An 18,158-nucleotide genomic window follows, 5' to 3' on the forward strand; every position below is an offset into this window, starting at 1 on the left:
TTATATATATATATATATATATATATATATGAGGCTGTATACCTCGCATTCTATATAACCGGCAATACACTAACTTGCAAGTCACAAATAAACTGTTTATTTTGTTCTACTTATTTAGCAGAACGTTCTCGATAAGGAATCGTATTTTGGCCATATTACTACGTCTGTAAAATATTTTATATCACACCAAGAAATCTTGTTAATAATAAATAATTATATTCACGATATTCCCGCAATGCCTACTGCACTGATAAAATATAAGAAAGATTGCTGCTGTTCTCAGGCATTGCAAAATATTCCTATCTTAAACCCTTAAAAAAGAACAAAAAAATCAAGGCATTGTTGTTGCACAAAATCAAGGCTACCAACTGTACAATTCTCTCAAGTTTTATATTCTTCGGTTGGCAGCACTGCGTGACATCCAGGCCTGGAGGCGGCTGTTCAGTTTATATCATATAAAACTCCCGTTCCGAACGAGACCGCTTTCACCAGACTCCACGCGCATAAAATTACATCTTTGGCCATGGATTTCAATTCCACTTTGCAGAGTTGGCGAATGCTGCAAGAGGGAAAGGGGGAGGGGGGGGGGACTGACACAAAGGATGACTGCAATGTTACCAGATGCGTAATCCTCGAAGTCTGCAATTGCGATGGATAAGGGACGAAAGAAAAAGTTGGAAAAAATCGTCAGCTGGTCAGTAATAATAATTCCAAGATTTATGAACAAAACGTTTTATATTTTTCCGACAGCTCCACAATGGAAATATAAAAAATTTATTATTATTATTATTATTATTATTATTATTATTATTATTATTTATTATTATTATTATTATTATTATTATTATTATTATTCAAAAGTTGAACCCTATTCAAAATGAACAAGCCACCACAGGGACCACTGACTTGAAATTCAAGCTTCCAGATAATATGGCGTTTAATTATTATTATTATTATTATTATTATTATTATTATTATTATTATTATTATTATTATTATTATATCCAGAAGACTAACCCTACTGATATGGAACAAGCCCGCCACAGGGCCACTGAATTGAAATTCAAAGGCTACCCAAGAATACGATGATGTTCACTCGTACCAGAAGGAAAAAGGAAATGCAGAAAGTGGAGATCTGTTATTACGAAAACAGATAAACTAACAAATAAATAAATAAACAAATATATAAAAATGATAATAAATAACCAACGGCGGTTATAAACGGAATGAAACTGTTTGCAAAAATATTCTCTTTGTGTTTCATGAAGCTAAGAGATAAAATTCCAGATGACACGTGTCACTCAGAACAAAGTGCAGTACAATTCTGTATTACAATCACAAACAAGTCTTATGGGTATTGCCACGCCCGATGAGACATAAAATACCCAAAAGCTGTAGGGCACCTTTCCCTATTCCTCCTCCACTCATCTATTGGTAACCCAAAGTGGCAGATATGCAGAAGGGGCAGATACGATGCCACATCTTCCTCAAACCAGGTCAGAAAGGGTCAACAGCTTGACACACTGATGTTCTGCGTGTCTGACCGTGAGGACGTTAAATGCGAGAAAGATTTTAAATTTGATGACAAGTGAAGGATAAGTTATAGTTTTATCAAAATTACAGATGAGTTATAGTTTTTTTTTTTTATATATATAAAAAGGTAGGATAAGGATGATTTCGTTTCTGATCATCTAAATGAATTACATAAATGCCCAAAAACTGGCCCAGACTCGCTGATCAAAATAAATGAAAATATGCGATAAAGAAATTATATAAATACAAATACTATTATTGGCTCCGAAAAGATTGTAAATTAAGTCTGCCTTGTCCGGAACGGCCTCTTTACTCTGATAGGAATAAGTAAGTAGGATTTAATGACCGGATTAAAGAATCCCGAAGTATGGAACGCACACTGACTGTTGCCGGATTATACGTCAGGGAGAAGTTCGGCAACGCAGCAAATGACATTCATTTATGACAGTTATTTTGGCTTAGACTGTAGTACCCACGGTCTAGTACCCTAATCTTGCACAGAGGCAAGTCCGTGCCCCTCGCACGTGGTCAGCCCGTCTCTGATACCCGTGGGAGGCCCCTTTGTTGTGCCCGTGTTGCCAACTTCTTCCACAGGAAATAATCACAACTTGGCATCACTTACCCAGCCGGGACCACGCCGCTGCTGTTGGGAGACGGATGATGCCCGGCCGGTGTGGTCTCGGTACAGCCACCCAGCCACGGGCACCACAGCCAGCCCCCGGAGGCACCGCAGGGCTCCACCAGCTGATCAACCAAGGGGTTTTGGCACGTGTCCCTGGCCCAGTGTAGCGGCTGCAGCAGCAGCAGGTTGTGGTGGCAAGTGGTAAAGGTAGTATAGAGTGGTAATCGGGCGGAGGCGATAAAGAAATATATCAATTAAAAAAATACTATGCCTATCGTCCTCAGGATCGCAGATGATGACAACGGTAAGGCTTCTTGACGTTCGTTCGTTCCGTCCCTCTGTCGGAGGACGATTCGCTTTTGTTACGAAAGAAAGGGACACCAAGGATGGATGTGTCGTGCGTGTGTGAGTTGTGCAACTGAAATTCGGATAGGTTAAACTACTGTTGCCATGGACTATAAATAGGGAATATACGCGTTGTTTGATCATGCTTGTTTTGATCTGCATGGGGGAGGGTGGTGGGTGGGCGCAGCAGCTGTTAAGTAATAATAGCGAGGCTATAGATATGATAAGGACGCCGACAGCCGAACTTGCTGTCCGTGTTACAATCTATTTTGAGTCAGTCGTTTCATTTGTGGTACTGCTGTTCCTTAATTTTTTTTTCTTTACTTAATTTATACATAATTATCACGCCTTATCTTCCCATTTCCTTATTTACTTTGGCCTTGATAAATAACATTATATTGTTGGCCTCAATGATCTTTATAAATCAATGACAGTAGATGGTTACCCCACAGTGATCTTTGTAAATCAATGGCATTATATTGTTGGCCTCATTGATATTGTAAATCAATAACATTAGATTTTGGCATCAATGATCTTTGTAATTCAATGACATTAGATTGTTGGCCTCAAAGATCTTTGTAAATCAATGACATTAGATCGTTGGCCTCAATGATCTTTATAATTCAATGACGTTAGATTGTTGGCCTCAATGATCTTTGTAAATCGATGACATTAGATTTTTTACCTCAATGATCTTTGTTAATCAATGACATTAGATTGTTGGCCTCAATGACCTTTGTAAGTCAATGACGTTAGATTCTTGTCCTCAAAAATCTTTGTAAATCAATGACATTAGATTTTTCACCTTAATGATCTTTGTAAATCAATGACATTAGATTGTTGACCTCAATGATCTTTGTAAATCAATGACATTAGATCGTTGACCTCAGTGATCATTGTAAATCAATGACGTTAGATTGTTGACCTCAATGATCTTTGTAAATCAATGACATTACATTGTTGGCCTCAATGATTTTTGTAAATCAATGACATTAGATTGTTGACCTCAATAACCTTTGTAAATCAATGACATTACATTGTTGGCCTCAATGATCTTTGTAAATCAATGACATTAGATTGTTGACCTCAATGACCTTTGTAAATCAATGACATTACATTGTTGGCCTCAATGATCTCTGTAATTCATTGACGTTAGATTCACGTCAAAACGTGATATATAGAACATGACAGATTATAGAATTAAGGCTAAGGGCCAAGCGCTGAGACCAACCTGAGATGAGGTCATTCAGCGCTGAAATGGAAATTGACAATATAAAGGTTTAAGAGACGTAACAGAAGGAAAACCTCAAAGCAGTTGCACTATGAAACAATCCTCAGGAGAGGATGGAAAGTAATATGGAAGAAAGAGAATATGAACGGAGGTACAGTAAAAGGAATGAAAGGGGTCGCAGCTAGGGGCTGAAGAGACGCTGCAAAGACCCTGAAGTAATACCTACAGCGTACCGCATGAGGTGCACTGAAGGCACTTACTCCCCCTACGAATGGAAACTGATAAATAATTAAGAAACGCCTCGGCTGCAGTGAATGGTCCAGAGGTCCACACAAGACACCTCAGGCAATAACAAAGTTATATTCTCAAGACAGTTATAAAAATAACACCAGTTTAATTTTAAAAAATACTATTTCACTAGTTTAAACGACGAGTCCGTCGGGACGGGCAACACAATGCCAATCCGGAAACGAGAAATAGATAAGAGGGGAAAACGGAAGCGGAAATAGAATTCTTAAGCTTAGCTACAGAAGCGAAAGAAGAAATAGATTTGACTGACTTCCAGTGAGTTAATGTGGGAAGAAGTCGCCTGACTGGTGTCACGAAGACATCTGACAGGGGGGGAGGGGGAAGCTCTCCTTGAACAAGGCGGATTATTGCAATAATAAATCCCCTTTGAAACTAAAAAATCAGGAATTAATGCAAACTTCCAGAGAGGGGGGGGGAGATTTATTAAATCCCTTTGTATTATATACATCGCCAATTACTAGAAATATGCCACGTCTCGAGAAACTCTCAGCCGCGGTCCATGAAACCTTAAACCACGGCTCTCAGTGGTGGCCTGTGTTGCTGGCACCTATAGGGGTGTCAGACGCGCACAATCATAGCTAATTTTAACCTCAAATAGAATAAAAAAAAAAACTACTGAGGAAAGAGGGATGCAATTTGGTATGTCTGATGATCAACCTACCGATTGGCAGCCCTTTAGCCTCAGTAGTTTTTAAAGGTCTGAGGATGGATGGATTATGGATTTAGGACATAGCCCAAGCGCTGTGACCTATAAGATCATTCAGAGCTGAAATGAAAGTATGGCTAGAAGGAAAAATGAGAAATGAAATGAAAATGGTAAACTGATGACAATCCTGCACTTGAACAGGACTGTACATCAGCAAAGGCCATTTTAAAATACGTTACACCGGGATTGGTATTGATATATCTATATATATATATATATATATATATATATATATAATATATAATATATATATATATATATATATAATATTTATATATATATATATACATACATACAATACATACAATCCAAGGTGTAACGTATTTTATTCGATATTTAATCATATTCTCCTTTTATAATAATAATAATAATGAAATGTCTCATAAACGTCTGGTTGGTTGGGGCAAAACACGTGAATAATAATAATAATAATAATAATAATAATAATAATAATAATTAATAATAATAATAATAATAATATTAAAGGTCTGAGGGGTGGACGGAAAAAGTGCAGACAGACGGCGAACAGCCACCTCAATACTTTTCTTTTCTTCCAGAGAAAACTAATAAAGGGAGGGATTGATCTCATTTTTTTCCTGATAACACCAAACGCTCCCACAATGACTGAAGTCACTCCCCGCCCGCCTCCCTACCTACCTCACATTTCCGAGGGATGGGTAATTGATATTGCACGTTAATTACGCTTCAATTACGCGTTAATGAGCGGAAATAACATCCGTCATGTGGCGCTGGAAGCCCAATCCCCCCCCCCCACCCCGCCGTCCCCTCTCCCCATCACCTGGCCTCCATGTGATGTACCCAAATTATTCCATCAATCGCGTGTTTTGCCCCAATCAGACATTCATGAGGTATTTCATTATTATTTATTATTATTATTATTATTATTATTATGTTATGATTATAATTATTATATTATTATTATTATTATTATTATTTATTATTATAAAAGGAGAATATGATTAAATACGAATAAAATACGTTACACCTTGAATTGTATGTATGTGTATGTGTGTATATATATATATATATGTATATATATCATATATATATATATATATATATATAATATATAATGCAATCCAAGGTGTAACGTATTTTATTCGAAATTTAATCATATTCTCCTTTTATAATAATAATAATAATAATAATAATAATAATAATAATAATAATAATAATAATAAATAAATATAATATATATATATATATATGTATATATTATTATCATCCCAATGGCGAATGATCACCGATGGGGAATGATAAGTAATAAGTAATAAGTGGATCAGGTCTCGATCTATCGTCACAGTACCTTTCCACGTATCACTTACAATTCTCCTTCGGTGATCGTTCCCCATCCACTTATTACTTATTACTTAGCATTCCCCTTCGGTGATCATTCGCCATTGGGATAACAATCCCGAAGTGACGTGGATTGGATATTAAACGATATGTGTAGCTTAATAAATAAATAAATATATATATATATATATATATATATATATATATATATATATATATATATATGTATGATATATATATATATATTATATATGTATATATATACTATATATATAATGTATATATATATAGTATATATATATATATATATTCTGTTTTCAAGTTAGAAAGGGTAACCTTCCTTACAACTCGTTTTATTTTCTCAATTCGCAATAGTTTCCATGAATATGGAACCACATTTCACTCACAGATTCTAAAAAACTTTTTCGTAGCCAGAGAGAGAGAGAGAGAGGAGAGAGCAGAGAGAGAGAGAGAGAGAGAGAGAGAGAGAGAGAGAGAGTTTGAAAAAAGGTGGAAATGTAACACACGGATTCTCATACAAAAATTTCCCCTAGCGACCGATACAAACAGAAAGAGAGAGAGAGAAGAGAGAGAGAGAGAGATGAGAGAGAGAGAGAGAGAGAGATAGAGAGAGAGTTTGGAGTGTAAAAAAGGTGGAAATTTAACACACGGATTCTCATACAAAAATTTGCCCTAGCGACCGATACAAACAGAAAGAGAGAGAGAGAGAGAGAGAGAGAGAGAGAGAGAGAGAGAGAGAGAGAGAGTTTGAAAAAAGGTGGAAATGTAACACACGGATTCTCATACAAAAATTTCCCCTAGCGACCGATACAAACAGAAAGAGAGAGAGAGAGAGAGAGAGAGAGAGAGAGAGAGAGAGAGAGAGAGAGTTTGAATAAAAGGTGGAAATGTAACTCACACACGGACTTACAAAAGTTTTTTCTCATCCGTCTATCATATTTGCCTGGAATCTACGATCAAACAACGCCTGCCGTTGCCATGGTAACCAAACGAGCATCCCGAACGAGGGGATTTTCAGCTCTTTTTTTTGGACAACTGAATTTTGAAATTGTCCACAAACAATGCCCTGGTCTCTGGAGTGCGTCGGCGTTAATTTATTAGGGGACTCTTATTTCGTTTGAATTAACTCATAGCAACAGGTCAGGTGCCTTTTTCTGTTATCCCAGTCAAAGGCCATCTCTCTCTCTCTCTCTCTCTCTCTCTCTATCTCTCATCTTGCTTGGTGAGACGTTCCTGGTCGAAGTCAGATTAATCAACAAATATCACAAGTTTAACATACGTCTAGAATTTGAGAAATATCTAGAAGTGTTCGTGAACTATCGGTGATAAGATTAGTGTGGAAATAGTAGGATAAAGCGTCTTCTAAAGTTAGTTATCAAGTGAAATACTGTAAATCAGAACAAGATGGCAGTAAGCTCCAACTGCGGAAAAAAATGGCGAGATTTAGCTTGCTTGGCAGATTCGCAATACGATGAGGTAGCAGGAAGGGAACTGGCATTTCTGATCTATGAAATCAGCAACAGTCCTAACCAAAAAGATACAAAATCATTCATAGATATATTAGAAGGATACAATCCTTCAAACTGGAACAAATCAAATGAAAACATCTTGAAAATAATTGAAGAAGTTCCAAATAAAATCCAAGTGGTCAAGAGACTCATAAAGAAAATATACATAAACCAACATATTCCGACAAAGAAAATGAAATAAAGTGAACCTTTGTGAATATCCTAATTGATGCATTAGGAAAAAGAATGCCAAAAAGCATGTAAACTGTGTAAGGTGTGGTATAGCATAGTTAATCCACAAAACCTAATCAGAAAATGTGCGCATGCACATTCCGACCCATCCACAGTGTGCTGAGGTAATGCAAGATATGAGAAAGACACAAGAATTTTTTGCTCAACATGTCTACCATGGATAGACAATGTTATTAAATCAAGATTGAATGTACAAATAGTTGAGGATGAAGAAGAAGAAGAAGAGGAAGAAGAAAAGAAGAAGAAGAAGAGGAAACGTAAGAGAAGTAAACAAAACTGAAATGACAGAAAAAGATAAGGAAAACAAAGAACAAGATAAAAGTATGGATGCAGAGATACTCATTGATACTACATATGAGGCTATAAAGGCAGCATACCTACGAAGAAATAAATTACGAATATTGACAGCACAAAGAAAATGCCGAAGAGGCTCTACCCAGATCTACACAATGACGGGAAGAGGAAAAAATATACAAAAAAGACAAAGTCTGCAACCTTTTGAAAAGAGGGAATTGCAGATATGGAGAAAAATGTTACTACAAACAATCCTAAGGTATGTCACAACTATGAAATATATGGTAAATGTGCATACTTAGATGGATATGAGGATGATTGCAGAGATCTACATCCAAAAATATGCAAAAACCTAAAAGAAGGAAAAGGATTGTAAGTTCGACAAAAAATGTAAATATATGCACCCTGTAGCCATGAAAAATAATCAAATAAATAACCAATCAAGCAATAAAATCAAAATAAGAAAGAAAACAAATAAAGAGAGGAATGAAGAATAATCAGGTAAAAGAAAAAAGCAAGCCATCAAGAGATATGCAGAGGTCCAGCAAAAAAACAATTTGCAATGCATCTGCTCCAAGATTCTACTCAAGAGATAATAACTGTTTTTATTATGCAAGGGATATTGCAGATATGGAGAAAATTGCAGATTCAGACACAAAATGAATAATTATGATGAAGGAAGAAAAACAAATATTATTGAAAAGTTGGATTTTTTTAATGTCGATGAATTTCTGGAAATGAAAAAAAGAACAACATACCTATCGGAACAGGAAAGAGACTAACGGGAAAATCCTTATTATTCCAATACAATTATTAAATGAAGGAGAAAACACGCAAAACATCATAGTGTATGAATGCGGCAGGGTTTAGGGTTTTACGAGTAACTCAAAAAGAAAAATAGAGTACTTAGAAGAACTAACCCCAAATTGAAAGAAAATAGATATAATGAATATAAGTGAAACCTGGTATTCCCAAGAGACTGGGAATGATGTCAAATAAAAAGGGTTTCAAAAACTTATAGATCAGATGAAAAAATAGGAATCAAGGGGAACCGCAATCTATGGGAAAGACAAAAAACAAAAACAAGGAAAAATATATGAGAAATATAGTAACTCAGAATGTGAACTAATAGCGTAGTTAATTTGAATCTGAAAAAATTAATGAACATAGTAATATATTAGACTCCTAATACTAAAGAGTTTGGACTTAATAATAGAAAAATTGGATGATTATATGTAGAAATCACAAGGACTGGACTATTCTCCTATCTGGAGACTTCAACTTCCTTTTCGTAGACTGGAAAGAACAAATAGGAGATTGTGGATGTACTTATACATATAAAAAAGAGAGTAATAGTAGTGCAGAAGATAAGAGGCAATTCGAAAAGCTATTAGATATGCTACTAGAATTACAACATTCAACAAATAAATCACCTGCCAACAAGAAGGAAAATACTTTAGACCTAGTATTTGTGAACGAGATGAATTATGTTAAAGAAATAATAGTTTATAATGCGAGTATTTCAGACCATAATGTCATAGAATTAACAGTCCATTCCAAAGCAAGTGAAAACAGAGATAAGCAAGAAATGAAAAGTGGGAAGGATATGGAAAATACAACTTCTACAGTAAAAATATAAAATGGTCAGAAATAAATGAAGAATTAAACAAAGATTGGGATAATATTTCGTAAGTGATGACATAAAGGTAAATACGGAGATATTATATAAAAATATTAGAGAAAATAGATGGATAAATATACCGAAGAAGAAAAGTAAACATCAGTCATGCATACCAAGAGACAGAAGGATCTTGTTCCAGAAAATCAGAAAGTGGAAAAAAGGTCTAGCAAAAAAAAAAAATGCATGGAAAGTTATAGAACTAAAAGTAAGATAGAAAATGCAGAACAAAAGATTATACAATCAAAAAGAAAATGAAAAACGGGACTTGGAAGAAAAAACCCTATTAAATATCAAGCAAAATCCCAAACTATTATACTCATATGCGAAGAAGATGAATAAAAGAAGAATAGAAATAGGCCCTCTAAGAATTGAAGGGAGATTGAACGAATGAAAAAAAAGAAATTTGCAACATACTGGCAGAACGATATAGAGAGAAATTCACCCTAGAATAGATAATGAAGATAATGATATAGAAGTAAGGGATGAAAATAGTGAATATTTTAGCTGACATAGATATTAATGAAGCTGATATTGTGCAGGCTATTAATGAAATTAAAAATGGAGCTGCTGCAGGGCCTGATGGAATTCCTGCTATTTTGTTAAAGAAAGTAGTTCATTCTATCGCAAAGCCACTTGCAATATTTATTAGACAAGTGTAGATACAGGCAAGATTATGATGAGCACAAATTAGCATATATTACCCCTTACTTTCAAAAGTGGATCAAGACTAGAGGCAAGTAATTATAGGCCTGTGAGTCTAACATCACATATTATGAAAGTGTATGAAAGGGTAATGAAGAAAAATATTATGAAACATTAATAAAAATAATGTGTTTAATAAAGGACAACATGGTTTCGTACCCGGAAAAAAGTACACAAACCCAACTGTTAGTCCACCGTGAGAAACATATTTCAAAAATATGAAAAGCGGAAATGAAACAGATGTGGTTTATTTTAGACTTTGCAAAAGCTTTTGATAAAGTAGGACCATAATATATTAGCGAAAAAATTAGAAAACACAATATCGTGGATAAAGTAGGAAGATGGTTAAAAGAATTTTTACACAACAGAAAACAGATAGTTATTGCAAACGACGAGAAATCGGATGAAGCCAAGGTAATATCCGGTGTGCGCAAGGTACGGTGTTAGCTGCAATACTGTTTGTTATTTATGATTGAAGACATAGACATAATGTTAAGGATTCGGTAGTGAGTAGTTTCGCAGATGACACAAGAATAGTAGAGAAATTACTTGTGATGAAGATAGGAACGCTCTACAAAGAGACCTTAACAAAGTATATGATTGGGCAGAGGTAAATAGGATGGTATTTAACTCTGATAAATTTGAATCAATAAATTATGGAGACAGAGAAAGAAAGCTATATGCATATAAGGGACCTAATAATGAGACAATCACAAATAAGGAAGCAGTTAAAGACCTTGGTGTGATGATGAATAGGAACATGTTATGCAATGATCAAATAGCAACTCTGTTGGCAAAATGTACAGCAAAAATGGGAATGTTGTTACGGCACTTCAAAACAAGAAAAGCTGAACACATGATTATGCTTTATAAAACAGATGTTCGTAGTCCACTTGAATATTGCAATATGATATGGTACCCACACTATCAAAAGGATATTGCACAAATAGAGAGTGTACAAAGGTCCTTTACAGCTAGAATAGAAAGAAGTTAAAGACCTGGACTACTGGGAAAGACTACAATTTCTTAAAATATATAGTCTAGAAAGGAGAAGAGAACGCTACATGATAATTCAGGCATGGAAACAGATAGAAGGAATAGCAGAAAATATCATGGAACTAAAAATATCAGAAAGAGCAAGCAGAGGTAGATTAATAGTGCCCAAAACTATACCAGGAAAAATAAGGAAAGCACACAGGACATTAATCCACTACGCACCAGCATCGATAATGCAGCGTCTATTCAATGCGTTGCCAGCTCATCTGAGGAATATATCAGGAGTGAGCGTAGATGTGTTTAAGAATAAGCTCGACAAATATCTAAACTGCATCCCAGACCATCCAAGATTGGAAGATGCAAATATACCGGAAGATGTACTAGCAACCTCTGGTAGACATTAGAGGTGCCTCACACTGAGGGACCTGGGGCAACCCGAACAAGATGTAAGGTCTGTAAAGGTAAGGTCTCTCTCTCTCTCTCTCTCTCTCCTGATTTAGTAGGAGCAACTCCCGGTAAAACTTAAGGTCATTTTTCTACTATTACAGTCAGACATTCTCTCTCTCTCTCTCTCTCTCTCTCTCTCTCTCTCTCTCTCTCTCTAATTTTGACCTGCTTTCGTTTTCTTAATGAATTCGAGATTTTTAACCTTCTTCAATTATATAGGTCCCTTTACTCTTATCAAATAGGTGGGTTTTTTTTCGTAAAGTTAGGCATCTTTTTCCTCGAAATAACAGAGATCTTTCTTTTTCTTCTACAAAAAGTAAACTACCACTTTCTTCCAAGTTAGTATTTTTTTTTCTTTCCTTTCAGTAAAGTTAACGGTTCCCTTTCCAATGGAACTGGAGATCTTTTTCACTTAATAAATAGTTAATTCTTTTTTTCTCAAGATGATCTAAGCAGTTTATCTCCTTTTTCTCCTTTGTAATAGAAGGCGTTTTCCTCGACATAAAGTGGTACGTCGTTACACCATAAAAGATAATTTTCGCTTACACGGGGAGTAAGCATACAAACTATTTTGTTGTGGGGGGGAGGGGGGGGAGAAGGTTAGTAAAGGTCTGTGGGAAAACCCAAAAATTTCTGAAAAAAGTGTTTCGCGTGGAGTTAAAGATACAGAATTTTAGGATGGGCTAATTATGATTTGTTTATTAAAACGAAAGTTTAAAAAATAAATAATGTGCATGTTAAACAGTACCGAAAAATTATTTGTCCATCTCATAAGCAGGCAAAGGTCACTTTACGTCAGATTCCTTCTGTCAAACATTTATGTCCATTTGAAGTCCAGTCTCAAGTCATTTAATCGATTTTCATTCTCGTTCCCATTCAAGTACCAGTATTGCAAAATACTTGTAAAATGACAGACATTTATATATACATATACAGTATATATATATATATATATATATATATATATATATATATATATATATATATATATATATATATATATATATATATATATATATATATATATATATATGTATATATATATTATATATATATATATATATATATATATATATATATATATGTATTTTATATATATATATATTATATATATATATATATATAAAATAAATAAATAAATAAATAAATAATATATATATATATATATGTATGTATATATATATAAATATATATATAAATACATATATATATATATATTATATATATATATATATATATATACACACAAGGCGTATTGCACAAATTATTCTTAAAATGGTTTGGCTTTGGTTTTGGACCTCACATATAGTATATATGAAGGAGTAACTGACTGCTCTCCAAATTTAATCAAATTTCGGTAGGACGCTTCTGAAAGTCCTGTGCCGTTTATGATCTTTCCAAAGGCTAATAGGATTTGAGGACTCCCTTTCATCCCTAGGCTGTCTCGAAACTACACTAGGGTGCACGTTTTGTTTTATTAATACCACTGACTGTAGCCTCTATTTCATTTCGGGTTTTCAAGTTCGTTGTATTTCACGTTTTATTTACCGATAATTTCATCCATTTACTCATTATCACGTTTTATTTATCGGTAGCTTTATTTACATATTCATTCAGGTTTCACTGGTTAAGCCTTTTTATGGATATATTAATATGCCTTGTCACTGTCTCCATGATGTGACTGTTATTCATCAGGCGAAATTACAAACTCTTCAAAATCAATCTTGGCTCTTAACGATTTTCATGAAATTCCTAAGTTTTCAACTAATAAATTTATGACACCATGACCTCACGGAAGAGAACACACTTACACATTACAGTACATTTCAATCACTCCCTCACATCTTTATCCATTTATTTATTAATGTGTGGATTTATTTTTTCTCTCCTGTTAACTGACCTCTTTATTCTCTATTTCCTACGACACTCTTGTTACTTCTTTCAAATGAACACCATATTGTTCTTTGGACCCTTGAATTTCAAGTCAGTGGTCCCCGCGCGGTAGACTTGTTCCATATGAATAGGGTTTACCTTCTGTATAAAATTTTTAGTGTAAATACTGGCACATTCTATGCAATGACTTGGAATTGGAAAGGTACGTCAACTATACTATATTTACCATTACAGAAGAATTACCAAATTAAAAAGTCTTTATTACAGGACATATATGTGGAAAGGCACATTAAATATATCTATCATTACAGAAGACCTAACAAACATTAAAAAGTCTTTATTACAGGACATATATGTGGAAAGGCACATTAAATATATCTATCATTACAGAAGACCTAACAAATGAAAACTCATTTTTTGCGGGGTTTTAATTTCGTCTTCCACGGGACCGAGTCAACCTAGGCCATCCTCGGCCCTTAACAACGCACAAAGACCACAATAGTCTCTGCATTTTCACTTGTCTAGATCATTCTGCTTGGCAACGGACTTCGGTCACCTATCTCGAATAAACTGGCTATCTTCTGCAGATATTCCTGCACCCGATGAATCTATTCGTTTGTTTTTCGTGGGATTATTATCGACCGTCAGCTGTAGTTTTGGCGTATGTTGCCACATGAGATGCAAGTAATATATGGCCAAGGAATGGTTCGCCAAGGACATTTTTCATCAGAGAGGTTTATGATTGACTTTGTTAATATTTCAAAAACTGAAGGGCGTTTTCGTTAGAAATGTTCAAGATTATTTTTTTTTTAATATTTTATAAACTGAAGGACGTTTTCGTCAGAGAGGTTCAAGATTTTGTTTTTTTAAATATTTTATAAACTGAAGGACGTTTTCGTCAGAAAGGTTCATGATTGTTCTTGGCAATATTTGAAAAACTGAAGGACGTTTTCGTCAGAAAAGTTCAGGATTATTTTTGTTAATATTTCAAAAATTGAGGGACTTTTTCGTTAAAAAAATTCAGGATTATTTTTTTTATATATTTCAAAAACTGACTGAGGGACATCAAGGTTCAGGATTATTTTTGTTAATATTTCAAATACCGAAGGACGCTTTCGTCAGAAATGTTCAGGATTGTTTTTCTTTTTATATCAAAAACTAATCCCATATTCCAAGGATGTTGAAATGCTGCCTACAGAAATGGAATAAAAACTTGTGAAAAAACTTAGGCAAAAGACCTATGACAAATGGCAGTATTATAGGCCAATGGTGAAGGGCTAAAATTCTAAGATAACCGAGACCTAAACAAAAACAAAAAAGAAAAAAAAATGAAAAAATAAATCTTTCTTTAAGCTTCTCGAATAGATATTTCATAATCTTTAAAAAAAAAAACGTGTTGTAATGCCAGAGGAAAAGAAAGCTTGGGGTTGAAAAGCTTAGGCAAAAGGCCTACGACAAATGGCAGTAATTATAAGCCAAAGTTGAAGAGCTAAAATTCTAAGATATCCGAGACTTCAAAAAAACGAAAAAATAAATATTTCAAAAACTTCTGTAAATAGATATTTCATAATCTTCTTTACAAAAGAAAAAAACGTTGAAATGCCAGAGAGAGCGAGAAAAAAAACTTGTGGATGAAAAGCATAGGCAAAAGGCCTACGACAAATGGCAGTAACAGCTAAAATTCTAAGATATCCGAGACTTGAAAAAAAAAGGACGAAAAGATAAATATTTCATAAACTTCTAAAAATAAAATTATTTGTTTCATAATCGTATTTTCACAAAAAAAGAAAAAAAATCAAAAAAACGTTCTAACAATGCCTGAGAAGAAAAAAAAAAAACAAAAAACTTGGGAGTGAAAAGCTTGGGCAAAAGGCCTATGAAATACGGGAGTAATTATAGGCCTTGGGCGAAGGGCTATTAATTTCGACGCAGAATAAACTGGGTCTCGCGGGACAGCTGGTTCCGTCAGTAAAATTGGGCGCGTGTTGGAACCAGACGCCGTTCACAAATATAAACTGCACACGCTGTTTAATGCACACACATATATATAGATACGCTCTCTCTCTCTCTCTCTCTCTCTCTCTCTCTCTCATATAAATATACATATATACATTTATGTATATGTATGTGTATATACATACATACATACAATATATAATATAAAATTATATACGTATATACACATACATATATAAATATATCTGCACATGTGCCTGCGTGAACGCAAACGTGTACACACGCACATAGGCTACACTACGTACAATACTTCATTAAAAAAATAATAAAGCGCAAAAATGCCGTGAGAGAGAGAGAGAGAGAGAGAGAGAGAGAGAGAGGAGAGAGAGAGAATCCACAGGTTCAAGGCGAAAGCCCTCGCCAGACTTTGCCGGGATTGTTCGTTCCTCTGGAGAGGAGCCAACCTTTGAGTAGGTGACTTTGGCTTCGACGACCGAAAAAAAAACAGATTTTTTGTTTTGTTTTGAAATGTCGAAGCTTCATTCTGAATGAATAACATTTAGGATCATCTTTATGATTAGGTTAGGCTTCTCGGTGGTTAAATAAGGCGAATTTGCTTTATTAAGAAAATTCGTTCAACGTTAAAAAAAGATGTTTTGTTTTGACGGATTTGTTGCGCGGGGATGTACAGTGTATACGTAGTGGTAACGTGTGTACGTTCGTCTGTTAAGAGCACTGTTATCCTTTACACACGCATACAGGGATATACACACATACACACACACACACACTATATATATATATATATATATATATATATATATATATATATATATAAATGTGTGTGTGTGTGTGACGTACACACGTACATTATAATATATATATATATATTATATATATATATATATATATATATATATATATATTAGTATAGTATATATGTATATATATATATATATAGTATATATATATATATATATATATATATATAATATATATATATATATATAGTATATATATATATACTATATATATATATATATATATATATATATATATATATATAAAGGTGTATGTATACATATCTGTGTGTATCTGTATGCGTGTTTAAAGAATATTTATGTTACTTGCATACATTTGATAGAGTTCTTGACATAATTAACAAAGGCAATGACATAAATCGAAGGTTGCGTCAGACCATGCTAAAGAAGAGAATGACTGGCTGGTTGGGTATTGGAAAAAAAGAAAGAAAAAAAAAAGGACTGATGCAAGGGTGTATCGCGTATCCCCAGGCTTGTGGTGTCTAATAACTTATCGAGAGATTGACACGAGAAGTCAGAGAAAGGACATTACGAGTTGGAATGAGAAAATAGTTACAGAGAAGTCGAGAATGGATGATGTTTGTAGACGGTAAGAATTTTGATTTGGGATAAGGATGGGAAAACTACAGAATTTAAGTGAAAGAGTTCGAGGTTGTTTTCAGTGGAAGGAACTTTTACAATTTAAGTGAACAAAACGGGACAATTTGTGTTAAAATGGACGCGGGGAAAACTTAAAAAGTTACTGATGTACATACGAGTTTGAGTCTCAGTAAAATGAGTGGTTTTAGAATAGGACAAGAGGTGATCGGTGGAATTAGTGGACGAATGGAACAGTTAACTCCTGAAAATATTTTCGGAATAAAAGAGTTGGGTCTGATGAGAGAAGAGGCTGGTTCACTGACGATGTGAATATATATATATATATATAATATATATATATATATATATATATATATATATATAATATATATATATATAGTATATATATATAAGGGATAAACAGGGAGTGTAAAACGATCTGGAAAGAAACAGGTTTTATGAAAGCTATTATTTGAGAAAAGATGATCAGTGTGTTTCCTGACGGCTTCATACGGTAAACTTTTGCAAAAATAGGGAATAAACGAGAGACGTTTGGAAAGAGGGATGATACGAAAAAAAAAAAAGTGCCACCAAAAAAGATACCTGGGAGCGTAAAAAGATCTGGAAAGAAATAAGGGGATTTTATGAAAGCCGATATTATAAAAGTTTAGTTGTGTTTGATCGCGGATGAGGGATAAGGTAAACTTTTGCAAAAACGGGAATACATGAGAATCGGTGAAAGGAGGGAAGAGGGGAGAGACGGGAAAAGAGCAGCAATATATCCAGCCAGCTGGACTGAGTACAATATACAGGTGAAATGTCAAAGTCTTTGTATATGCGCGTACGACATACGACACATGCACACATCGTATTCTTGGTCTTTACCTGGTGTGGAGAGACTGTAACCACTAAGGAGCCTATTTAATATACATACACTCATACAAA

General features: G+C 34.3%; 1 protein-coding gene across 1 annotated transcript in view; it reads left to right on the plus strand.

Moving 5' to 3' along the window:
* Nucleotides 1–2,230: 2,230 nt before the first annotated feature.
* Nucleotides 2,231–18,158, plus strand: part of LOC135197996 (uncharacterized) — a 90,392-nt gene continuing 74,464 nt past the window's right edge. Inside the window, exon 1 of the mRNA XM_064225332.1 lies at nt 2,231–2,459. Coding sequence (XP_064081402.1) covers nt 2,423–2,459 — 37 coding nt within the window. The 5' untranslated portion in view covers nt 2,231–2,422. The remainder of the gene's footprint in view (nt 2,460–18,158) is intronic.

The sequence above is a fragment of the Macrobrachium nipponense genome, chromosome 23 (assembly GCF_015104395.2).
Source record: "Macrobrachium nipponense isolate FS-2020 chromosome 23, ASM1510439v2, whole genome shotgun sequence".
NCBI classification, from domain to species: Eukaryota; Metazoa; Arthropoda; class Malacostraca; order Decapoda; family Palaemonidae; genus Macrobrachium; species Macrobrachium nipponense.